Source organism: Prionailurus viverrinus, chromosome F2 (assembly GCF_022837055.1).
Source record: "Prionailurus viverrinus isolate Anna chromosome F2, UM_Priviv_1.0, whole genome shotgun sequence".
Classification (NCBI taxonomy): Eukaryota; Metazoa; Chordata; class Mammalia; order Carnivora; family Felidae; genus Prionailurus; species Prionailurus viverrinus.
The window spans coordinates 718,428-744,030 of NC_062578.1; the positions used below are offsets into that span (position 1 = coordinate 718,428).

The 25,603-nt window shown below is 38.8% G+C and overlaps 1 protein-coding gene across 7 annotated transcripts in view; it reads left to right on the forward strand.

Moving 5' to 3' along the window:
- SPIDR (scaffold protein involved in DNA repair) overlaps positions 1-25,603 on the forward strand; it is a 509,126-nt gene that overhangs the window by 351,107 nt on the left and 132,416 nt on the right. For all 7 annotated transcript variants that reach the window (XR_007148501.1, XR_007148502.1, XM_047841985.1 and 4 more), the window contains 2 exons: positions 11,364-11,559; positions 13,002-13,249. Coding sequence is in view for 5 of the 7 variants with exons in the window: in XM_047841985.1 (XP_047697941.1) it covers positions 11,364-11,559; positions 13,002-13,249 (444 nt within the window). In the remaining 2 variants the exon portion in view is untranslated. The remainder of the gene's footprint in view (positions 1-11,363; positions 11,560-13,001; positions 13,250-25,603) is intronic.

Here is a 25,603-nt window from a genome sequence, read left to right on the forward strand (position 1 = left end):
CAGACCCTCAGAGTAACATCTGTAACTAAAATTTCAGACCTCCCATTTTATGGTAAATCATTTTAAACCTTATTCAGATTCCCTAATTCAGAAATTTTCATCCTATGGATCTAGTTAGATTATGCTTACCTGTATAGTTATTTTTGCAAGGTAAAGGGTACTTATGAGTATATGAGAAATTTGAACAAGATTTCAAGTATGTTTACCTTAGAGAATCAATTATTTTCAAATCTTAGTACTATTTGGTTTTTTTTTTTAATTTTTTTTTTCAACGTTTATTTATTTTTGCGACAGAGAGAGACAGAGCATGAACGGGGGAGGGGCAGAGAGAGAGGGAGACACAGAATCGGAAACAGGCTCCAGGCTCTGAGCCATCAGCCCAGAGCCCGACGCGGGGCTCGAACTCACGGACCGCGAGATCGTGACCTGGCTGAAGTCGGACGCTTAACCGACTGCGCCACCCAGGCGCCCCGCAAATCTTAGTACTATTTGTAAAGAAGCAAGTGATATGCTAGTAAAAAATTAGTCATGTCTGCTCATAGATGCAGAAAACAGATTGGTGGTTTCCGGAGGCAGGGTGGTAGGGGCAGGAAACATGAATGAAGGGGGTCAAAAGGCACAAATTTCCAGTAATAAAACAAGTCTTGGAGATGTAATGTACATCATGGTGACTATAGTTAATAATATTGTATATTTGAACGTTGCTAAGAGAGTTGACTTTAAAAGTTCTCATCACAAGAAAAACAATTTTGTAACTATATATGGTGAGGGATGTTAACTAGACTTACTGTGATGATCATTTCACAGTATATACAAATCCTGACTCATTTTGTGCACCTAAAACAATATAACACGATATATCAATTATACCCCAATAATGAAAAATAGTTCTATCTGTTTCAGAAGACTTTCCAAAACTTTCTCTTTTCTAAGGACTATGGTTTTAATTTGTAATTTGAAGTAATGAACTAAATTTCCTTACAAATCCTTTCTCTCCTAGACTTAATTCAGTTTGACTAACTTGAATCAAGAAGAATTTTACTAAATGTGTACAGTCAACATTTTTGTTTTATGTATTATTAAATAAACATTTGTGTCATCATTAGTATAAATGCTCCCCCTATTTTCTTGCAGAAGATACAGGACTGGATGAGCTGGCCACGTGCTGTAATAGCATGGCCTGAGTTCTTGTCTCTCTCAGAGCCCCACAGCTGGGCCAAAGAACCTTTATTTCTGCCTTGGGTTTTCCTTCTTTTAAGCAAAGCTAACAATGTTTGAAATACATATGTAAGTGCTTTTTGAAAACATAAAATTACTCAGCCACATTTCAAAATAGAGTTGTGGTTTTTTTTGCTAAATCTTTAGTGATTCGTTTAATTATAAAAGAAGTCCAGATTTAGAGTTACCAGGTAAATCTTTTTTAATGATTTTTAAAAGTTCTTGAAACTTTTAAAAATCTGCCTGTTTAGTAGGACACTGCTAAATTATTATCATCTCCATCCCTGGGAATCTTGAAGATCTGACTTTGGGCCAGCCACCAAGGTAGAGGGCTGAGTGAGTAAACAGAAATGCCGTGATATTGCAAAATGATACACAATTAAGAACAATACCACTTTTTCCAACTGCATCACTTTAATGTTTATTTTTGTTAGTTGCATATCAGCAAACTCCATTTGAAACTAAAAGAGTTCTATTTTTTATTGCTAAAAAGGATTCCTATCAAGTCAACCTTACTACAAATCACAAAATTTCAAAGTTAATTTTTTTATCAAGAATATGTTTTGAGGGGCACCTAGGTGCCTTAGTCAGTAAAGTATCCAACTCTTGATTTTGGCTCAGGTCATGATCTCACAGTTCATGGGATCAAGCTCCGTGGCAGATTCTGTGCTGACAGCATGGAGTCTGCTTGGGATTCTCTCTCTCTCTGTGTCTGTCTCTCTGCCTTTCTCTCTCTGTTCCTTCCCCCATGCACTTGCACATACATGCGCACTCTCTCTCTCAGAATAAACTTTTAGAAAAAGAATATGTTTTGAATATTTTTATGTAAAACTGAATGTTAAATATTAAAATTAGGATAAGGGAACTATTAGCATTAAAGAGGCCTATGTTCCTATTAGGTAAATATTAAAATATGGAGTGTTAAACTAATAGCTAATAAAAATACTAGCTTTATAATAGTGATTAGCAAGGAATTTGAAACCTTTAAGAGGCCCTTAAATAAGGGCCTCTTCTATTTATGTGCCCATAAATAAGAAGGAAATGGAGTAAAGTAAGCAAAAACACCAAGAATGTAATGCTTGAGATCATGGGTACATTTGTACAGTTTTCTAATGTTGTTGTATTGAGGGCAAGCCAAATACATTAATTGTTTTTATTCATTTTGATGCAATAATCCTGCATCTTGCATGAGTTTATTCACTTTGTCAACAAGAGATCAGAAAAATGGGTCTTTTAGGGTTTGCATTGTGTGTGTGAATTATGCCACCTTGTAGATAAATTACTCCTAATTAACCATGTGGTCCTACCCAGGAGACAAGGAATATCTAATGCTATCGAAATCAGTGAATTAACCTTCTTTTGAAATAGTGCTTATATTAAGTAAGGACGATATCCTTTTTTGGATTTGAGCTACATAGAAAAAATAGAAGGTTGAACTCATTAAAATAGCTTTGAAAATTGTAGTGATTATTGGTATCAGAGAAGAAAGGCTAAAGTAAGCTTTCACTTAGTTGGAGTGGTTTGCCGTTTTTAATTCAGTTTAACCTTAACGGCCTTAAACAAGACTGAATTGAGCAGAACATAGTTCTAATATTGGTAATGTTTTGTTTTTTAGAGAGAGAGTGCACATGAGCTGGGGAGAGGGGCAGAGGGAGAAAGAGAGAATCTTAAGCAGGCTCCACACTCAGCACAGAGCCCTACGCAGGGCTTGATTCCATGGCCCTGGGATCATGACCTGAACCGAAATCGAGAATTGAACACTGAACCAACTGAACTACTCAGGCGCCCCTAATATTGGTAATGTTTACCTGTAAACTGAAAGGTTCTAAATAGAAAAACTTTATCCAGCACGTTCTTCTTCTTAACTTAGTTATTAAAATAATATTACTTTATCATATTTTTTTAAATTAACTTGAAAGCAAAAGCTGGAAGTTTGTGACATCTTTCATCCATCTGGCTGTGTGAAGCATATTTGCATTTGTACCCAGACAGTGCAAGACACTGTACCCCACCCCCACCCTCTGATTTTCTTACAGCCTCTTCTTACTGTCTCTGTCTCTGTTCCTCCCTTCCTCCTGTCTCTTTTTGCATGTATGTGTCTAGCTCTGTCTCTGTCTCTCCTTCTCTGACAATTTCTTCTTAACTGCTGAGTTACCATACCTATAGCCTATAGGCTTAAAACCTCACTATTACAAATTTATTTTTGGATAGAGTTTGTGGGAATATACTGGACCCCTAAACCTTAGCCAGCACCAGTGTCTTCTGTATTGCTTTAGAGATTGTTTTTCACTCAGCAGAATTCCTTGGAGATTTATCCATGTTGTCATGTGTATCAGTGGTTCCTTACTTTTTATTGCTGAATAGTACTGTGGTATGGATGGATTTAACAGTTTGCTTAACCATTCATACCCATTGATGATATTTAGGTTTCCAGTCGGGGCTGTTATGAATACAGCTGCTACAGACATGCCTACATAGGTTTTTATATAAACATAAGTTTGCATCTCTCTGCAATAAATGCCCAAGAGTGCACTGGGTTGTATGGTAATTGCAAGTTTAGCGTTTTTAAAAATTGCCAACCTTTCTCTGATTGGCTATATAATATAGCTTTACGTTCCCAGCAGCAATGTTTGAGCAATTCAGTTTCTCTATATTCTCATCTGCTTTCAGTGGTGTCACTATGTTTTGTCTTAACCATTTTGATAGTATAGAGGTACTATATAAGTCTGGTTTTAATGTGTGTTTTCTTAATAGCTAATGACATTTAACATCTTTTGATGTGCTAATTTGCCATTCTTACATCTTCGGTGAATTGTCTGTTAGTGACAGACAGTGTCCATGTTTTATTTGATTGTTCATTTTTTCACTGTGGAGTTTTCAGATTTCTTTATATATTCTAGGTCATAGTCCTTCTTTGGATATGTGATTTGCAAATATTTTACCTCTGTAGGTTCTCTCTTTGTCCTCTTAAAAAGGTCTTGCTCAAAGCAAAAGATTTTAGCTTTGATGGAGTTCAGTTTTGTAATTTTTTTTTCCTTTTTATGGGTAAAAAAATTTTTTTTTATCTCAAGTCTAAGGACACTTTGCCTAGCCTGGGTACTGAAGATTTTCTCCTATGTTTTTCTAAAAGTGTTATGGCTTTATTGTTTACATTTATGTTCATGATCCATTTTGAGTTAAATTTTATATAAAGTTTGAGACTTAGTTTGAAGCTCATACTTTTTTTGACTATGAATATCCAGAGTCTACTTCTTTTATTGTATTGCTTTGGCACTTTTGTGAAAAATCAGTTGGGCAGATCTGTGTATGTATCTGTATACTTACATATAGTATAGCGTGGAGTATACTTAATAGGTTCTCTATAATGTTTTATTGATCTATGTCTATTCCTCCAACAATATCATAGAGTAGTGATTATTGTAACTATATAGTAAGTCTTGAAAGTAAAGAGAGTAATTCCTCCCACTCTATTCTTCTTTTTCAAAATTGTTTTAGATGTCCTAGTTCCTTTGCCTTTCCATATACATTTTTTTCCAACTTTGTTAAGGTGTATGGGTAATAAAAATTGTATATATTTAAGGTGTATACATGGTGATTTGATATACATTGTTAAATAACTACCACAATCAAACTAATTATATATCTTTTATCACACTCGGATGGCTACCAAATTATTGCTCTTAAGGGGAAATATGAGTAGTGATCTTCTATTCTGCCACCTTGCTAATGTCCTATATAAATTTGAGAGTAAGCTAATGTACATCTGCAAAAAATCTTGCTGGACTTTCAATGAGAGTTGTTTTAAACCTATGTATCCTTTTGGGGAGAATTGGCATCTTTATGATATTGAGTCTTTCGAGCCACTAAATATGGTATGTCTCTATAAGATCCTTGATTTATTTTATCAGTGTTTTATAGCTTCACACAAGTAATATATATGTTTATTAGATTTACATGAAATGTTTTTTGTCATTGTTTGCATTTTTAAATGAATTATATTTTCAATTTTGGTGTCCACGTGCTCATTGATAGTATATAGAAAAACATTTTTTATATGCTGTAATCTTGCTGAACACACTTATTCTAGAGTTTTTCTGTCGATTGCTCTCTTGTAATTTTCTACACAAGCAATCATGTCATTTGCAAATAGGGAATGATTTATTTCTTCCTTTTTGTTCTGTATGTCATTCCCCTACCCCTGTCTTGCCTCATTGCACTGGCAAGAACTTCCAGCCCTCTGAATAAAAGTGGTGAGAGCAGGCGAGCCAGTGGCCCACTGCTGCACAGGAAAGTCAGCTGGTCCCTCTGGAAACTGTGTTCCAGGTACACTGCATGGGAGGCACACAGTGGAGTGCCATGGAAGGGTGAGGACCCCACTGGCGTGGGCTGCATGCAAGCCTGCCCTCCAGAACTGCCTGGACTCTCAGGTTTCCTAACATGGCCCCCTTCTCCAACACACTCTACTACTCTGCAGGAGCAGCAGTCTGCAGGTTGGCTCAGAATTCATACGCTAGGGTGAGAGTTGCCAGGTTGTGGTAGTAGTCATAGCCATGTAGCCAAACTGCATCCATTATCACCTGCCATGCCATCTTCTCTTCTGGGCCCTTCCAGTGTCCCAAGGCATAGGTAGGGAGGTGGAGGTAGATGATGGGCTCAGTGAGCAGCAAGGGGACAAACGTCAAGTGGGTCCTGGAGTCCCCAGGCCTTGGCCATCTGGGGGCCTGGGGGCACTTGAATTCTATGGGCGTAAGAGGATCTGCAACATTAACCCGGCACAGCAGAAGTCAGTGGAGTATAAATTTTGCTCCTTCTTTACCTTTGGTAAAGGTGACCTCATATGCCCTTGGGAGTCTCCTTCCCTCAATTTGTAAAATGTAAATAATTGTCATGACCTCTTTTTTTTCCATTTCCCTTATTCTTTGTGGAAAATGCTGTGAAAAGTATTCAATGGCCTATGTGTGAAGAAAGAACACAGGCCCCTTTTTAACAACAAAAAAAAGAAAAGAAAAAATAGAATGAATATTCTTGCCTTGTTTCCCTTCTTAGACGGAAAGCATTCACTCCATCACTATTAATTATAATGCTAGCTGAGGGAGTACTCTATTTCTAGTTTTCTGACTTTTTGGTTATAAGTCAGTGTTCAATGTTGTAAAATAGTTTTTCTGCTTCTACTGAAGAAATTTTTTTCATTTTTAATGTGGTCGAGGTGATTTTCAAATATCAAATGAGACTTGAATCCCTGGAGTTAACCCCTTTGTCATGTTGTATGATCCTTACATTTACTTCTGAATTCTATTTACTAGTATTTCATTAAGGATTTTTCATCTGTATTCCTGAGGTATGTTGGTCTGTGGTTTTTCTTTTTCCTTTTCCTCCTTTTCCTCTCCCTCCTCCTCTTCCTCATCCTTCTCCTTCTTCTGTACTGTCTTTATCTGGTTTTCTTATTAGAGTAGTACTATTTTTATAAGGTGAATTGGGCAGTGTTTCCTCCTCTTCTGTGGTGTCTTCATAGTCTATAGTGATATCCTCAGTTTCATTCTTGATTTTGGTGATTATATCTTCTCTGTTCTTTCCTTTTGAAAAGATAGTTATAAAATTGGTGTTAATTCTTCTTTGCACATTTGGTAAAATTCTCCAGTGGAACTGTCTGGACCTGGAGTTATCTTTCTGGGACTTTTTAAATTACATATTTATATATGTAATAAAAGATATATACATATCTTTATTATTTATAGGTCTGTTCAAATCATCTGTTTCATTTTGGTTGAGTTATGGTAGTTTGTGCTTTCGAGGAATTGGTCCATTTCATTTAAGTTATTGATAATTTCATATATATAGCAGTTAATAGTAATCTCATACTAGTTTTGTGATGTCTTCATAGTCTGTAGTGATATCTTCTGTTTCATTCTTGATTTTGGTGATTATATCTTCTCTGTTCTTTCCTTTGTCAGTTAATTTTATTAATCATATCAAAAAGTCAACTCTTCATTGCATTTTTTTCTATTATTCTTAATTTCATCTATTTCTGTTCTTTATTATTTATTTCCTTCTATCCATTCTGGGTTTATTTTGTCTTTTTTTTTTCATATAAGCTCATTTTTTTCAGAGCTTAGCTTACTGATTTGAGATTTTTCCTCTTTCTAATGTAAGCTTTAAGTGCTATAAAAATTTCCTCTCAGTATTGCTTTAGTTGTTTCATACAAAATTTGGTATGTTAAAGTTACATTTTCACTCAGTTAAATGTTTTATTTTATTATTTTTTTAAATTTTCCTTGGCACTTCCTCTTTGACCCATGGATGACTTAGAAGTGTGTTGTTTTTATTACTGTTTGTTATTTTATTTCTTTATTTCTTAGTTCTCTTTTATTTATGTTGATTTTTAGTTTACTGTGTTTCAGTTCTTTTAAATTCATTCAGGTTTGTCTTATGGCCTATAATATGGTTTTTCTTGGTATAGTTTTATGGGCTCAGTAAAAGAAAGTGTATTTTTGCTGTTGTTGGGTGGAATGCTCTATAAATGTCTATCAGATCCTGTTGATTGATGGTATTTTTTCCTCTTTGGTATCTTTACAGACATTCTGTCCAGTTGTTTTATCAGATGTTGAGAGACAGCTGTGTGGTCTGTATTTCTAATTGTGGATTTGTCATTTTTCCTTTCAGTTTTATCAGTTTTTACTTTATGTATTTTGAGTCTACATTGTTTGGTGCATATTAAGATGGCTGTGTCTTCTTGGCAGACTTACCTTTTTATTATGTAATGTTCCTCAGGTCGCATAATTTTCTTTGCTCTAAAACTGACTTCATGTGATACCCTGCTATATTTTCATATTTTTCTTAATGTTTATGTGATGTATTTTCCCCATCCTTCAACCTGTATCTTTATATTTGAAGTGAATTTTTTGTAGACAGCATATAGATGGATCATAATTTTTAATCCAGTTTGCTAATCCTTGTCTTTTACCTAGTTTATTTAGATCATTTATACTTAGTGTAAATATTGATATGTTAAGACATAGGTCTACCTTTTTACTTTTTGTATTCTTCATGTTGTTCTCTTTATTTTCATTTCTGTTTTTTTTTTTTTCTGGCTTCATATGGGTTTATCTAAACAATTTTTAGAATTTTCTTTTGATCTGTATATAATTTTTTTTGTATGTATCTTTCTTACAGCTATTTTATTGATTGCTCTAGGCATTATATTTTATACATATAACTTACCACAGTCTACTGGGTCAACATTTTGCCAGTTTTTATGAAGTATATAATAAACCTTATCTCTTATACCCTTTTAACTCTTCTTAATTAGAGTATAATTTTTTAAAAATATTGGTTTTGCATGCATTTAGAACTATATCAGGCATTGTTATAATTTTTGCTTCAACTATAAATACAATTTTGAAAACCCTGCAGGAGTAGGAAAGCCTGTTGTACTTACCTGTACTTACCTGTATCTTTCCATTTTTATTTCTTCCTTCCCACAGATCTTGAGGTTCTGTTCATTGTTTTTTAATTCTGGTTTTGTTATTATTATTGTTATTGTTGTTGTTGTCCACATTGTTTAATTTCTATTTTTATCTTCAAGTTCACTGATTTCTTTCTGTTTCCTCCATTCTGCCATTGAACCCACTGAGTTTTTATTTTCACTATTTTATAAATTGGTTCTAAAATTTCCATTCTAAAAATACCTATTTTTTGCTGAGACTTTCTATCTTTTCATTTGTCTCATGTGTGTTCATAATTGCTTACTGAAGCATGTTTATAATGGCTGCTTTAGAATCTTTGTCAGATAATTCTAAAACTATTTCGGTGTCATTTCAGCATTGCCATGTATTATGTTTTTTTCTTTTGAGATTTTTTTCCTTGTTTTTAGTATAAGAAATAACTTTAGATGGTAACCTGTACATCGAGGTATTATGATATGAGAATCTGGATCTTATTTAAACCTGTTTTAGGGGAATTTTTCTGACACTGCTCTGAGAAGAAAAGTGGAGGGAGCTGGAGGTGGGGGGCTTATTACTGCCAAGTGGAGGTAAAAGTCTAAATTCTCTTCCTGATCCCCACTGATACTTGAAGGGTGAAGAATTCATTGTTACTGCTGAGCAGATGTGAGTTCCAGCTTCCTGCTAGACCTCAGCTGACATAACCCTTGCTGGGAGGGCCAGGGGTGCTGCTTCCCACATGGTTTCCACTGATAACACTGGAGGAAAGTGTGAGGATAGAGGGTAGCTACAGTACCACTGGGTGGAGTTGAAAGTCCTGACACTCTGCTGGGCCTACTCTGACTGTTCACCAGGGGGGCAGGGAAGGGTACTTGTTACTGATGTCAGGTGGGAGTGGAAGTCCAGACCCCCAGGTGGTCTCCACTGTCATAGTGTGTGTGTGTGTGTGTGTGTGTGTGTGTGTGTGTGTGTGTGTGTGTTGAAGGGCAGGGATTGATGAGGGAAGGCTATTATAAGCCTGCAGGGATGGAAGTCCCAACACTCTATCCTGCCTTCTCTCACACTACCCCAACTGGGCTTTAGAGACTTTTTATTACAGCCTGATGAGGGTGCAAGTCAGGGCTCCCCACTCATCCTTTTCTCATGTGTGTGGTAGTGAGTCACAGGTCTTCTGTGATGTTTGCCTAGAATAGAACAGTCATTTTCTAAAAGTTTTGTGTCTCACCAGGCTGCCCCTTCCCTGACCTTTGGTTGGAGAGAGTAAGCTTTTGCAGGGGTTTTTTATGTGTACGCATCATTGCATTAGGTTGCCACCTTCTTCAGTTTGAAGTCTGGGATATAAGAGACAAACAGAAAACCCAGAAGCTCACCAGTATGTTGTTCCTTAGGTCCCAAGGTCTCTAGGGCCTAGCTGGCATGCCTTCTTCCCACCTCTCAGTATCTTCTTATGTTTAGTTGATATCTAATGTCAGGCATTTTAGTTGTGCTTAATGGGATAAATTAGAGAAAAAGATGTCTGCTCCTAAATGGAGTGGAAGTGGAAGTCCTGAATTTTCCTTGATGTGTAGCAGCATTACCTCTTCTGAGGAATGAGCGTTGACGAGTCTTCTCAAATCTGGTATTTGAATGGAACCAGGAAAATTTTGTCTTTTATGTTCCCAGACTCCTTTTCTACTTAAACATGAGGCATTTCTGTGACTGTGCTCCATTTGATAGTGAAGGTGGGAGCTTCTTTGGGACTTGATGTCATGTTCTTTGAAAGATTAGAGCCACCAAAATGTCTAAAGGTTTTATTTATCAATAACATTTCTTTTAATGTCTGGGCAATTCTTTGAGCCTGTTGATAGTCTTTGCTTACTCCCTTAATTTCTTCATGAAGCATCCTAAGGCCATCACCTACTAGACTAGGAGATCTGAGGAAGCTTTAACCCAGGTACTGACATGGTCTTCTTTCATTCCCCTTATCCCAACACAGGACTTACACTGGAAAAGTAGAATTCATTCCATTGACATTCATTCTTCAGTGTGTGAGGGTGGGTTTCACGTTTGTTTGTTTGTTTGTTTGTTTGTTTGTTTGTTTTATTGAAGTATAGTCAACATACAATATCCTGTTAGTTTCAGGCATGCAACATTGTGATTTGACAGTTCTGTACATTATACAGTGCTTACCATGATAGGATACCATCTGCCATCATACAAAGTTTTACAGTGTTATTGACTATGTTCCCCATGCTGTACTTCTTATCCCCATGGCTTATTCATTTTATAACTGCAGGTTTGTACCTCTGAATGCCCTTCACCCATTTTGCCCATCCCTGCAAGCCCATCCCCTCGGATGACCACTAGTTTGCTCTCTTTATTTATGAGACTGTTTCTGTTTTTGTTTGTTTGTTTTTGCTTTTAGATTCCATATACAAGTGAGATCATATGGTATTTGCCTATCTTTGTCTGACTTATTTCACTTAACCCTTTAAGTCTATGTCACAAATGGCAAGATCTCATTCTTTTTATGGCTAAGTAGTATTCCATTGTATATATGAACCACATCTTCTTTATCCATTCATCTGTTGCTGTCACTTAATGGGCTGGCTTAGTTTTGTCTTTCCATAGCAGGCGAGTCTTTGCCCTTTGTATTCCTGATTTAGCAAGAACATGAGGGGAATCCAACACGGTAAATAAACTGTTATATTTCTTTCTCTTTTCCAGGCAAAAGCTTGTTATCCCAAATGGAAGTTGCCCTGTTATTCTGAATACTTACTTTTGTCAGAAAATTGTCACCAAAGAAGATTCAAAAATAATACGGGAAGTGCACTGTTGGGACACACCCCTTCCAAGAAGAAGTATCACTTTGGCCCAGATGTTTACATTTAAGAACCTAACAATTAAATCTCCTGAGGGCCAGGTAAACTTTCATTGGTTTAGAGGTTTTATGCTTTGTAATAATATTGGGATTGAAAGTGAAGATGTTTACCTTTGGTTTCCCTTCAGATATTCAGCAAATATATATGCCCAAACAGCTTGTTATTATTGTTATGCCTGCTGTAGTTCAGTGTTTAGCTGTGAGCTTTCACAGTATTTCATCTAATTGTTCATTTTTAATCTTTCTCCTAATCTGTCAAAATAAATGAGTTTTCATTTTTTTTAATTCTCATTTTGTAATTGTCTAAGAATTTTGTTTAAGCTTTTAAGTTCTTAAATACGAAAAAAGTCACATGTTTTTCTTTTTCTAAGTATCTATATCCCTTGGGACAAAAAGAACCACATAAACTTGAGATTATACACTGAGATTATACATTGCTTTTTGGAATTTTATTGGCTTTCCATCATGATCATTTATCAAGATGAATTTAGGGAGCCCCTAAATTTCCCTTACAGCAGGCATGAAGGGCACTCTGGGCACCATTCCAGGCTCTAAGTGTCTGTGACTCCAGGTGCACCATCTCAGGTTCGCCTAGTTAGCTGAGTTAGCACCGAACAGAAGGCTGAGACTGACAGGTAGTGTGAGGGGACATAAGAAAGAGAAACGTACACAGACTTTCATGTTGTTTGTAAATGTTGTCAAGCATCCTCCCCCTTTGATAACCAAAAGAAGTGTATGAAGGGGATTATGGGAAAAGGAGTGCTCTCGAATCAATTTAATTTATGGCTCAAAGTGTATTACTGCTTTAACATATAGTTGTAAACAGCTACAGGATATTAAATTCATGAAATACTTAATTTTTCTGTGTCTCAATATTTTTATCTTTAAAATGGTAATAATGATAATCTACCTGCTTGGGTGGCTATGAGGTTAAATATGTTTGTTATATAAGTAAGCACAGTACATAAAGAAGAGTACCTGGGATGTGTTCTAGAAGTGTTATCTTATTACAATATTTAATATTATTGTAAAGCGTTGTTGGGAGGCTACATGAGCCTATAAAGTACCCAGCATAGTACACTGCATATAAAAAGCACTTAATAATATGATTTACTTTTTAAACCCTAGTCATTTTTTGTTTTTCACTTTGTCCTGCTGTGATTGCTACCTCATACAAGAATTTTCTAGATTACCATGAAGTACTGTAATAGCAGGACTTTCTGCATGTTTTCAAAGACTCAGGACAACGTGTGCTTCCACTGACTGGAAACACTTTTTGCTGTTTCCATGTGATTTCTCACATTGCCCGCCTCAGCAGCACTAGTTACGGGGCAGACACAGAGACACACACCATGTCTTTTATCTTCATCATTCCTTTGGTGTTGTACAGTTACATCAGAGAATTGCCTGAGAATATCATTACTTGGTGTGTGCCATGCTGTTATTAGTTAAACTGAGATTGTTCCTTTGCATGTCTTGGCCAGGTTATGTGTAGTGATCTCACTACCATGAGGACAGAATGCACCCGTGGACATGAGGAAACCAAGCAATGCTTCCCAGCTCAAGCTCCCCTGAGGGACTCTCTTCTGGATGCAGTGGAAAGCCAGGGAGCTGCCCCATGGTCAGGAGTCAAGGTCCGAGTGGTGATACAAAGAGTTTACTCTCTTCCCTGCAGGTATCAGCAGGGAGGTGGCTCAGCTGTTCCACCGGGCCCAGACCCATCCAGAGCTCGGTGAGTGACAAGACACAGGCATGTGTGCTAGAGTCACTTAGAGAAAGTAGAGACCCTTCCTAGAGAAAGCAGAAATTCTTGGCTACATTCACCATATACATGAGTTTTGGGTTTTTTGGGTTTTTTCTTGCATCAAAATTTGGGACATGTGGTGTAACAAAGGAATCCCCCTGTTTACTTAATATAAAAAGTCCTACTAAAAATTTAATTTGTTGCATTTACTTTTACCTTTAATGGTTCATATTACTGAAAGTGATACAAACAAGAAATACTGGTATTGTTCTAGAAAAGCCAAGATATGTGATCATGATACCTAAAAAGACCACTGCAATGTCTATCAAGTTTTATATATCTTAAAAACCTAATAAATGGCAGTTAGTAAATCCGTGGCTTTCAGAGAGTGCTATTCTAACCTATAGAACTTTCTACAGTGATGTAAATGTTGTATATCTGTACTATTCATTGAGGTAGCCACTGACCACATATGGTTACTGAGTGTTTGAAATATGGCTAGTGGAACTGAAGAACTAAATTTTAACTTTTATTTAATTTTAATTAACTTTAATAGCCCCGTGTGTCAAGTGGCTACCTTCGTATATAGTGTAGCTAGCTAGCTACATGAGCCAAACCTATAATTCAAAGTACTTTGTTTATACCAACTATGGGAATGACATCTTTCTACTTGTTTTTAGGTCCTTCCTGTGTTTTTTCAAATAGCTGTAGTCATGTCATTGACTGAAGAGTTTATGTCAGAGCCTTGGCATAACCTTTTGAGATTATATTTCTTTCTATGTGACATTGCCCTCAAAGCAGTGAGGTGGATTTACAACATAATAGAAATTAAAAGAATGGATATCAATTTATCAATCATTCTTTTCTGTCTAATTTTAAAAGAAAACACATATTGAAGAAATAGTAACTACAACAATATCCTATTTTTATAATGCCTTCTGATGCCATTCAGACAGAGTAACAGGAAACAGTTCTTTGTTAATTATGAATCCTCCTCAGGTGGATGGGCACTTTATTTGAAAGTCCTACGGATTTCAAAGTCTCCTTCAGATGTAGTTAGAGAACATTTCTTTTGGATTTATAGGAAAAGATTTATTTTGTTTGCAATATGTGCGTGTGAAATGATTTTATCATTTTCAAGGTTTTTATCATGACTTATAGCTATAGACCAGTCTTATACTCTTTATCTGAGCCAGTTAGAGATCAGACATAGGTTTTGTTTTGTTTTGCTTTTTTCATGGAATGTATCCAGCGTTAGGCTTTGGAGAAGGAACTACTGAGTAAGCAAGGCAGTGATGATCTTGGTAAAGCTCCTCCAGCCCAGCACACAGACCACCCTCAGAGAAGACTGGGGACGGTTGAGACTGAGTCACAATGATGAGAAGGCAAGGTGAAAGTGACAGTGAGTTTGCTTTGCTTAATTATGAGTGGCACCTTGAAGTCTGTCCCTCCAGCTCCTTTGGTGGTACTTGTTTTACTTGCTGAGCATGAATATCAGAGAAGGATTGGAGACCAAAGTCTGGTGAATTGCTGCTGGTGGTTGGCATTATGAATGCTGTGGGTTGTGCCTGAGAACATACACTGGGACATGTCACATGACACTGGGCTCAGTTGTGGATTGAAAAAAGGCGAGGCATAAACCTCAAAAACAAGAAAATAGCCTTCAGTTATTCAGATGTCATTAATATGCATCGTACGTGCTGTGTTTCCTGCAGCACACTTGAGATCGTACAGTGCTGAGGGTACAGGGTATTAGTCGTATCACAAATGAGGAAACTGAGCTTCAGAAAGGTTCTTACTTGCTGACAGTTATACAGGTGGACAAAAATAATAACATCATGAGATCCAGAATCCCAAAATGCCAGGGTTGCAGAGAGTATGGAGCTGAAAGAAAGAGGGTAAAATTGAGTTAGACCAAGCTCTGCTTAGTTTAAAGCTGACGGGGGGCGGGGGGGGGGGGGGGGGGCGTGGTCAGGTCACCCTGGGCAGCAGGAGTGGTAAAAGTGCCCAGCCCTGAGGAGAATTGACTGGACTGTGTAGGAAAATGAACCTTTGGACAGAAAATCATGGCATCTGAGCTTGGGTTCTTGAGGACAAGACTTCTGAGATGTCTTTGGGGTACAAAAAGGTATTATTGAATAATGATTATTAATGTTTTATAGATTCATAATGCTATAACAATGATCAAGCTCCAGTTTACACGTAAAATTAATATAGAAGTAAAATTATACTTAACATTGTACTAATTCTTTGCTAACGTATCTACTTAAAAAGCACATCAAAATATCTGCTTTAGAGAATCAGTTAGCAATATGTTTTCTAATGTAGAATTTTTAATTTATACACATGTAACATGTATATAAGAGAAAACATTATTTAAAAACTTAGGTTTAGGGGCACCTGGGAAGCTCAGTCGGTTGAGCGTCCGACTTCGGCTCAGGTCATGATCTCGCGGTCTCTGGGTTTTAGCCCTGCTTTGGGCTCTGTGCTGACGGCTGGGAGCCTGGAGCCAGCGACGCCTGCTTTGGATTCTGGGTCTCCCTCTCTCTCTGCCCCTGCCCTGCTCATGCTCTGTCTCTCTCTCTCTCTCTCTCTCTCTCTCTCTCTGCCAAAAATAAATAAACATTAAAAAAAATTTTTTTTTAAAGACTTAGGTTTATAGCTTGGAAGATTTCTATCTTTTCTACTTGCAACTTCTGCCTCTAACTTTGGGTGGACTCCTGTGCAACCCAGGGAGTCAGTTTGTCCAGAGGCATGACTGCAGCAGACAGGAAATTGCACAGTGACACCTTACACTGAAGGCAGCCCCCGGTCTGCTCTCTCATCATAACCTGCTATACTCCAAAGATCCAAAGATCTTTCTATCAGTGAACTGAAAGACAATCTTGGTCACTATGTGTTTTCTGTAAAGTGCCAGAAATTAAGGCCTGCAGAAAAAGAAATGACTGACATATAGTAGATATTTTGCCACAACAAGTTTCCCTTTTCTGCCCAAATGAGGTCAGATGACTCTTCATGGAGCACTGTAATGAGTCTTATATCTGACTTTACTTAGCACCTCAATCATAGATGTCAGTCTCAGTCTGTTCCCTATACTTTAGCAGTATCACTTTTCTAAGATCAGTAACAACTTATCTTCTGATGGCAGACCCCCAGATTGTTGCCAACTTTGAAATTAAAGGAAATTTATTTGAAGGTAATCAGTCCTGAACAGAGTCACATAGATTCAGTCAAGAGGCTCATTTCCTCTGAGCTGTGAAACGTTATCAAATATATACTTTAGATTTCAGAAATATAACATCTAAGAGCCTCCTGTCCCTTGTTCCTCTGGATGACTTCCTTTAACTCAGGCTAATAAAGAAAACACTTCCACAAGATTTCTCAGAGTGTTACAGGTCAGAATAACCAATACAAACTTAAGTTTTATAAAGCACTAAAATCAATAGTAACGAAAACCCAACTTCAAAGGCACTCCCTAACCAATAATCTAGGCGGACTGTTCAGAGCCCAGATCCACCTTTATCTAGATCCACTGTATATTGAATGAATGTTACATAAATGCATGACTAATAAAGTAACAGGCTTTTTTTTTAGTGGAATGGGAGCACTGGTCTTGCAGATAACTTATAGTGGAGGAAACTGAGGAAAATAAAAAGTAAGTGAATTCCCTAGTAACTGCCTACCTCATGGCAGAACAGAATCTGGACCATGTTACCTCACTCCCAGTCCATGTTGGCTGCCATTAAACATTGCCTTTCTTTCTCCCTTTCTGAAACATTGGCTTCCTTTCTCCTTCAGATATTTAACTTAGGGACAAGTAATTTAATTTTATCCTTTAAAGATGCACATTTTTTCTTGCCTGTCATTACAGAAATATTGATAATGGGAGAGTTTTTTGTGAGGGTATTTAATTCAAACACCTTGCTCAATGGTCTTGTGTTTGGACAAAAAGCTGGAAGGACAGAACCTCCCATTTACAGTTTTTTAACATCTTTTTTTTTTTAATGGTATTTATTTATTTATTTATTTATTTATTTATTTATTTTGAGAGAGAGACAGAGACAGAGTGCAAGGGAGGAAGAGGCAGAGAGAGAGGGAGACACAGAATCCGAAGAGGCTTCAGGCTCTGAGCTGTCAGCACAGACCTGTCAGCTCACGACCTGAGCCAAAGTCGGGCGCTTAAACAACTGAGCCACCCAGGCGCCCCTCCCATTTATAGTTTTAATAGCTGTTGTGCATTACAGTTGTATGGAAATTCATTGAGCTGAAGTCAGGGAAAGAGCACATTTTTCTTTCTCCGTATCTTGGTATTTTATTTTCTCTTTTCATCTTTGACCTTTCCTTTCGTCTCTTGTCCTGCATTTCTTCCTCCTTTTCACTAAGGGCGAAAAAAATCAAACATTGTCCTTATGCTCATGGAGCATATTGCCGTCGGGAAGTCCTGCACAGAACAATTAAAAACAAGTACATTCTTGATTATAAGTTGTGATAAGTGCTCTGGTGAGAAAAGTAGGACGCCATGAGGGAGGCCAGGGGAGGAGTCAAGGGTGGGTGTTGTAAGGCAGTACCGTTTCAGGTGGCACCTGAAAGGTAAGTGGATGTTAGATAAAAACCAGGTGGAAGAGAAGAGAATACCTTTGGAATCTCCTGGGCAGAAGAAGGAAGCGGATGTGGCCAAGGTGTGTGGGCCAGTGGGGGAGCCAGAGAGCAAGCCAGCCGTAGGCTGCACTCACAGTCCGCAGTGGTGTTGCCGTGGCTGCCCACTGACCCCAAATACAGTTCACAGGGTTTGAAGACGACTTTAGCTGCCAGGTGGAAAATGGTCAGGGCAGGGGAGGCACACGGAACACGCCCCAGTGGAAGCTGAGAGACCAGGAGGAGGCACGCTACAGGAGTACAAGTGAGCCTAGGTTCCAGAGTCTCAGACTCCCACATGGCACACTGAGAAATGGAGACAAGGGTCACCTTCTGGAGGCATGTGATGACTTAGGGGTGGCTTGGGTGTGGGGCGAGTGAAGTAGAAGGCAATATTAAGAATGATCCCCAATTTGATTGCTTGATGGAATGATGAGCTATTTACCGAGGTGAGAAAAACTGGAATGAGAAGAGGTTTGGAGGGAAGCTTGAGAATTCAGTTCGGGGCCTGTTTAGTTGGAGATTCCTGAGACATCTAAGGAGAGGTGTCAGATGAGAAAATTGGATATAAAGATCTCACATTCAGAGAAGGATTTTAGGTTGGAGATAAACATGTCAGCCTACAGCTGGTCAGTATGTATGTTTTGTGTGTATGCTTATTTTATTTGCTAACTTGAATAGGTTGTATTTGTCCATGGTGCTGCGCTAAAGGCACTAGACGGCATACAGCGAAAGGCACATCCCCCCAGCCCTCATCCCAGGTGGTGCCCCCTGCTCCTCCTCCCCACACCTCTTCTAGGTATGGTGTGTCACAGCTAGTAAGTCTCTAAAGCCAGAGCAGTGGATAAGATCGCATTAGGGAAAAGGTAGACACAAAGAAAAGAAGAAGTGATAGCATGGACTTACGTGTCCTATAGCATTGGAGGACTGGTAAAAGAGGGGGCCAGCCAAGGGAGACTAAAGAGGAAGGGCTAATGATAGAAGAGTGAAACCCAGTGTACTGTGACAGGCACTTAGAATATAGGATTTCCCGTATGTGCAAGTGGACAGCCAAGAGTGGTGGTGCAGAGAAGCCAATAAAATAAGGAGTGAAAACGTGTAGTGCATTGCTGAGAGGCTCCTATGTAACTTTATGAACAGGAGATGCAGGGGAGTGAGGCTAGAAGCTAGCTGGGGGGAGATGAAGAGTGAATGGGGTGTGGGGAGGAGGGACGGATTTTGATAGCAAGTGCTTTCTGATGCATAAGGGAATGAGAAAGTCAAACATTCAGCAGAATAACAAAACCGGGGAGGGCATTCTGGCTATCACTTTCGACACAGGTACCATTTTTCTTTTGAAAATGCATTGAGGTCCACTTATTGTGGTAAGCACTGAGTAATATATAGAATTGTTAAATTGCTACATTGTTCACCTGTAACTAATATAACACTGTACATTAAATATATTGGAATTAAGATTTTTAAAACTGCATTGAGGTAGAGGCAGGCCATTAATGGGAAGAGCAGAAGACGGTCTGGAATCAGACTGGTGCCAGGTTCAAATGCTGATTCTGCCACTAAGTAGGGAGACTTGGGGCAAATTCTGTTTCCTTATTTGTGAAATTTGAATTATAATACTTTCCACAGTTCAGCTTCATGATAAAGATTAACTGAGGTCATGTATGTAATGTGTTTAGCATTGCATTGTAATCTGACGCTTCCAATATAATAAGCACTCAATGGAAAGTGGCTTGCTAGCTCTTTAAAAGCAAGTGCGGGGGCGCTTGGGTGGCTCAGTCAGTTGAACATCCAGCTCTTGAGCTCAGCTAGGGTCATAATCTCAAGGTTCGTGGGATCAAGCCCTGCGTCAGGCTCTACACTGGGTGTGGAGCCTCCTTGGGATTCATTCTCTCTCTCTCTCTCTCTCTCTCTCTCTCTCTCTCTCTGCCCCTCCCCTGCTCGCATGTGTGCATGCTCTCTATCTCTCAAAATAAATAAACTTAAAAAAAAGTTTTAGTAAAAAAATTTTAAAAAACAGGTGCAAATAAAGATCGTAAAATACTGACAAATAATGTTATAATTATAGAAACGTAAAATAAGCAAAGAAGATCCTATTACAAATCAGCATTCTTGTTAGCAGTGAGTCTGTTGCCTTGGCTATAGGGGAAGCTTGATTGAAGGTGCTTTTTACTTCTAACCTTTTGCACCCCACCTTGCCGCACCCCCTCATCAACAAGGAGCTGCTGCCTTGAGAAACAAACATTGATGTAAATTCATACATATGACATGTGACTACAGCCTTCTAAATGATGGAGGAATAAAAGTTCCTCTGTAATAAACACCTTGCAAAAAAACTGCTGTAATGCTGGTTCCAGTACTGGACAGTGCTGATAATTATGGTTGGTATATTTTTGTCTTTGTCTAGAGCATTTAAAAATATCCCATACTCCTGGAGCACCTGGGTAGCTCAGTCAATTAAGCATCCGACTCTTAATCTTGGCTCAGGTGATCTCATGCTTCCTGAGTTCAAGCCCTGCTCCCTCTCTCTCTGCCTCTCTCTCTGTCTCTCTGTCTCTCTCTCTCTCTCTCAAAAATAAATAAATAAACATTAAAAAGAAGTAAAAAATAAAAACATCCCAGATTCCTGATGGTGAAAATGATCCAGTATTAAAGCAGTGTGAGGGACACGAACTAATAGATAGTGGATGAGATGATTTTTTTTTTTTTGTATTGTAGTTACAGATGTGTCATCATTCTTTACTATAAGGTTGTAAATTCCTTGCCGGTAAGGATTATGTGTAGTAGTGTTAGTATTCGTCAGTGCATTTTCTGCATATGCTGTTCCTGCTCTATATGTTCCTAAGTATATTTCTGTTATACCCGTCTCTTTTTTTCACATGGATAACTTTTGGCACCGTATTATGTCTGTGTGAGTGTCACTTCTCGCATTCTAGATGGCAGAAATGGACCCATTTTTCTATCCTTTATCTCATCTTTAAACTTTTATATTTTATTGATGGAGTGTCAGGTTTGTTAGCTGACTGAAATTTTAAATGCTTCCGAGTAGAATTAGAATTGTAGATAATTTGAAAACAGCATGTTTAAGTTAACTATTTTCTAATACCAACCCACGTCATTTGATTCATCTTTATAACGGACATAGCTTGAATATGTATCCTTAGTGAGTTTATTCATAACGTGAAATTGAAATGAAAGTTTCCATGTTCTTTTCTTATACATTAAATCATTGGTAGACTTGAAGAAAAAGATCAAAAGAAATGACAACAGCCTAGTGATGTGAGTACAGACACTCATGAAAATAAAATTTTCATACAGGATGAAGATAGCTAAAGTAATTTTCCAGATTCATAGCCAGACATGGTATGTGCAACCATAGTTCTAAGTTTGCATCTCAACCTGGCCTTAGTGATTTTCCAGTGCCTGTTATTCATCAAGATGGAGAATGATTTCAAAGTGACCCTATACGGAAGGCATGGAATTTTCTGCCTGTTCTTGACCTCCTTTCCCTGGAAACTTTTGTTGCTGAAAAAGGCTGGAGACCTCTAATGGTCTGCACCCCTGCGCTTCCGTGCCTGCAGCTGCAATCTGGAGCAGTGCTGTGGCCGCACTAGAACTTTCCTATGAGCTAGATTGCAGTTCTGGAATGTACTTTTCTGAGGTGACAGCATAAAAAACTATGCGAGACGGAACACAGACTGGCAGAGTCTGTAGGGGCAGCCACGTGCAAGCACACAGCGGCACGTGGCTCTGTAGCCCAAAGCCAGACAAGGTGAGATCGGATGCAGTATCCAAGTTGGCTGTGGCTCTTGCTAGGCTGCTGCACTTCGCTGTCCCCTTTCCACCCTGTCTGGCTCTGTCGAGTGACCAGTTCCTGCCTTGTCTTCCAGCTGCTGCCAGGCCCAGGGCCCTTGGGGCAGCCAGCTGGCCGTCTTGGCAAGCTCATCCTTGTGCTCGTTTCCTGGCTCTACAGTTCTAATTAGCTAGCGCCAAATCAACCCCATGCTCCATAGAAGACTGAGCACACAGAACCTCCACAGCAGTTCTTGGCAAGAGTGTCCTGCTTTACAAGCAAGGCATTGTGATATAGGAGCAGGTGCCCTTGTTTGTTTTGTTTTGTTTTGTTTTCTGGACCTTTTTGCCTGGCAGTGATATCATAAATGTTCTGAACCTTCACATTTATTCGCATAGGTACAAAAAGAGAGCGACAGATAAAGATATCTAGACAAGTGCTTGATTACATAGTGACGGTAATGGCCAGGTATTGCACACTCCATGGGTACTTGTCAGTGCCTTCAGAACAAGCTCGTGCATATTTCCTTAAATTTTGCTTTTCCTGTTTAACCCTTTGGAATCAACCACTGTGACTCATCATCTTTTGGTACCAGACCGTGAATGTAGTGGAGACTTAACAAGTACATGCAGATGGGGCAAAGTAGTAGCTGAGTGAGGAGCTGAGGGGGCGATGTGAAGTTGTGTGTTCTCCCCCTTTCCTTGGGATGTGCTGGTCCAGGGAGATGTACTACAATGCTGTTGTTTCTCTGAGGACACTGGCAAAGAGGCTAGTGCAGTGAGAATTGCCAGCAATCCTCTGCTTTAGGAAAAAGGTGAAGTCTGGTCTGCACCCGTCTTATAGGAGATGAGACACTTGCACCAGAGGCCCCTGTACAGTGTTAAGTCAGTGTAAAAGAAGGAGGGAAGTGGAAGAGAAAAGAGGAGATGGCAAAGGAGGACTATTAGCAGCTCTTGACTGAGGGTGTTTACAAAGACAGGAGAAGAATCCAGTCGACAGTGATTTAAGAGTTTAAAGCATGTTACAATTAATGCAGAACTAAGAGAGGTCAAGAAAAAATTAAGCAGCCATGGGTAAAAGATGAAAGGATGAAAACATACCTTTTGACATTAAACAAAACCGAATTACCGGAAAAGGAAGGAACTGATGATTTGAATTAAACGAAAAAGAAGACTGAATCATCCAGCGGAAAACAGCAGGGATAGGGATAGGTACAGGTCTTCAGTAGCCTTAGATCTCACAGCTGCCGTGTGAGCTGTGTCCTGGGCTGCCATTTTGTTTCCTTTAAGTGCATGACTATCCTGGTATGGAATCTGATGCAGATGTACCAAGCTCTGGGGGGTGGGGGTGGGGGTGGGGGTGGGGGGGTGAGGGAGGGAAGCGGGGGCAGGGAGGCAAAAAAAAAAAAAGACCAGACTTTACTTGTATGTTTGGGAGTGGGAAGAAGAATGGAATGGATGTCTTAATCTCCTGGATGTTCTGCCATTTAAACACACTTTTGGAAAACTTAAAAGTTATTTTATTCAACTCTGTACCTCAAGTCTTTGCACCCAGATGACTTATAATGTAAGAACACTGGCTTATCCAAGAAAACCACAGACACTGAATGGGGAAAATCCAAAGGTCTTGTGGGCCTGTCTTTATGTGAGCTATAGATAAGTGGAAAATAACTTAACTAACCAGTTTAAATAAAAACTCGAAACCAAAAAAAAAAAAAAATAGTGGAAAACTGCAGTGACAGCAAAGACTAGTAAGACTAGTAAGTCTTATCTCTACAACTTTTGGATGTAAGTAATCCAGTTTTTATTCTGCTCATTAAGGAATCTTCTTCAGAAAAGATTAGAATGACATACCCTGAAATGATATACTTTGCACAAAGGTTACTATATACAGGTATTCCTCGCTTTTCTTTGCTTTTACAAAAGACCTACTTTAGTGCCTGTTTTTACTAACCAAAAGAAATCCAAAAGAGGAATTTCGCTTTTACGGAAAAAAGTGAAAATGAAAAGCAAAAATACCCTTCAGCGTTTGTACTACAGCTAGCTCTTCTACACGCAGTACATGCCCCCCAAGAGGGGCACTGCACAGCGCCTTCCTCAGAACTACACCCAGCATCTCAACATCAAGCCACCATAGCCTCCAACTGGGTCTGTGAGCATCTGTGCTTTGTCGTGATGTATTTTGTGTGTCCCTTAGCAAGGTGTCCAAAGTATCAAAAAACCTAATAGAGGTTATTTTGGGCGTCTGAGAACACTCAGAAATTTTTCATGTAAATTAATGGTGATTGCTTCTTCACTTGATGAAGGTTTTCATAGGAACATTCTACTTCCAGATAGCAGAGGAAACCTGTGTTTAGTAGCAAGTGTCATTCCTCACACTAGGCTCTCTGGCAGTTTCTTCCAGGTGGTTCTTTTTGTTGTTGTTGTTAATTTTTTTTAATGTTTATTTATTTTTGAAAGAGAGGGAGAGACAGAGCATGAGCAGGGGAGGGCCCGAGAGAGAGGGAGACAGAATCTGAAGCAGGCTTCATGGGGCTTGAACTCACGAACCAGGAGATCATGACCTGAGCTGAAGTTGGACGCTTAACCGACTGAGCCACTCAGGCGCCCCTCTTCCAGGTGCTTCTTAAAGAAGAGTATCTGGTGTCTGTCTTTTGGGTAGGTGGAAAGTGGGGGAGAGTACAGCCTGAGGAGTCAGGGTGGAGCAATGAAATCCCATCTGCGAGGGCTTTCTGACCCTGGGGTAGTGTGACTCCACCATCTCCTCTGTTTGGGGAGAGCCTGCTCAGTTAACGTTTAGTAAAAACACCAACTATGCTCATTTTCATATATATGTTCATACATGCCCCCTTATGAATGCTTAGAAGTTTACATAAGAAGAGACTGTTTGGGGAGCCTGGCTGGCTTAGTCAATAGAACATGTGACTCTTGATCTTGGGGTCATGAGTTCAAGCCCCATGTTGGGCATGGAGCCTACTTAAAAAATAAAAACAAAATAAAATAAAAAATAAAGTGAAAAAGAAGAGACTATTTCTAGTCCCTGCCTCTTGAGGAGAAACTGGATGCTGTGGGACAGGCTCCCTAAATACCTGTTTAGAACATATGAGTTTTGTGTGTGTGCACACATTGTCTTTTCTTTAAAATTTTTTAATTGAGATGAAATTCACATAACATAAAATTAACCTTTAAAATATACGGTTGAATAAAGTGCCTGGGTGGCTCAGTCAGTTGAGCATCTCCCTTGATTTTGGCTCAGGTCATGATCCCAGGGTCATGGGACCAAGCCCCTCATCAGGCTCCACACTGAGTATGGAACTTGCTTAAGATTCTCTCCCTCCCTTCCTCTACTCCTCTCCCCACCCCACCCCCAAATTAAAAATTAAAAAAAAAAAAATTTTAAGTATACATTTGAGTGGTATTTAGTACTTTCACAGTGCTGTGCAACTTCCATTTCTGTATAGTTCCAACACATTTTTATCATGCTAAAGAAAAGCCTGTACCCATTAAGCAGTCCCTCCCTATAAACCCCTCTCCCAGCCCCTGACAACCACTAATCTGCTTTCTGTGTCTATGTATTTACCTTTCTGGATATTTCATTTAAATGGAATCTTACAATAGGTGGTCTTTTTGTGTCTGGTGTCTTTCAATTAGCATAGTGATTTCAAAGTTCATTCATGGGGTAGCACGTATGAGTACTTCATGTCTTTTTATGGCTGAATAATATTTCATCATACAGATACATCAAATTTTGTTTGCCCATTTATCAGCTGGTGGATATTTGAGTTGTTTCTACTTTTTGGCTATTATGAATGATGCTGCTATGAACATCTGTCTTGAAGTTTTCCACTTCTCTTGGGTATATCCCTAAAAGTAGAATTGCTGGGTCATATGGTAATTCTGTGTTAACTTTTTGAAGAA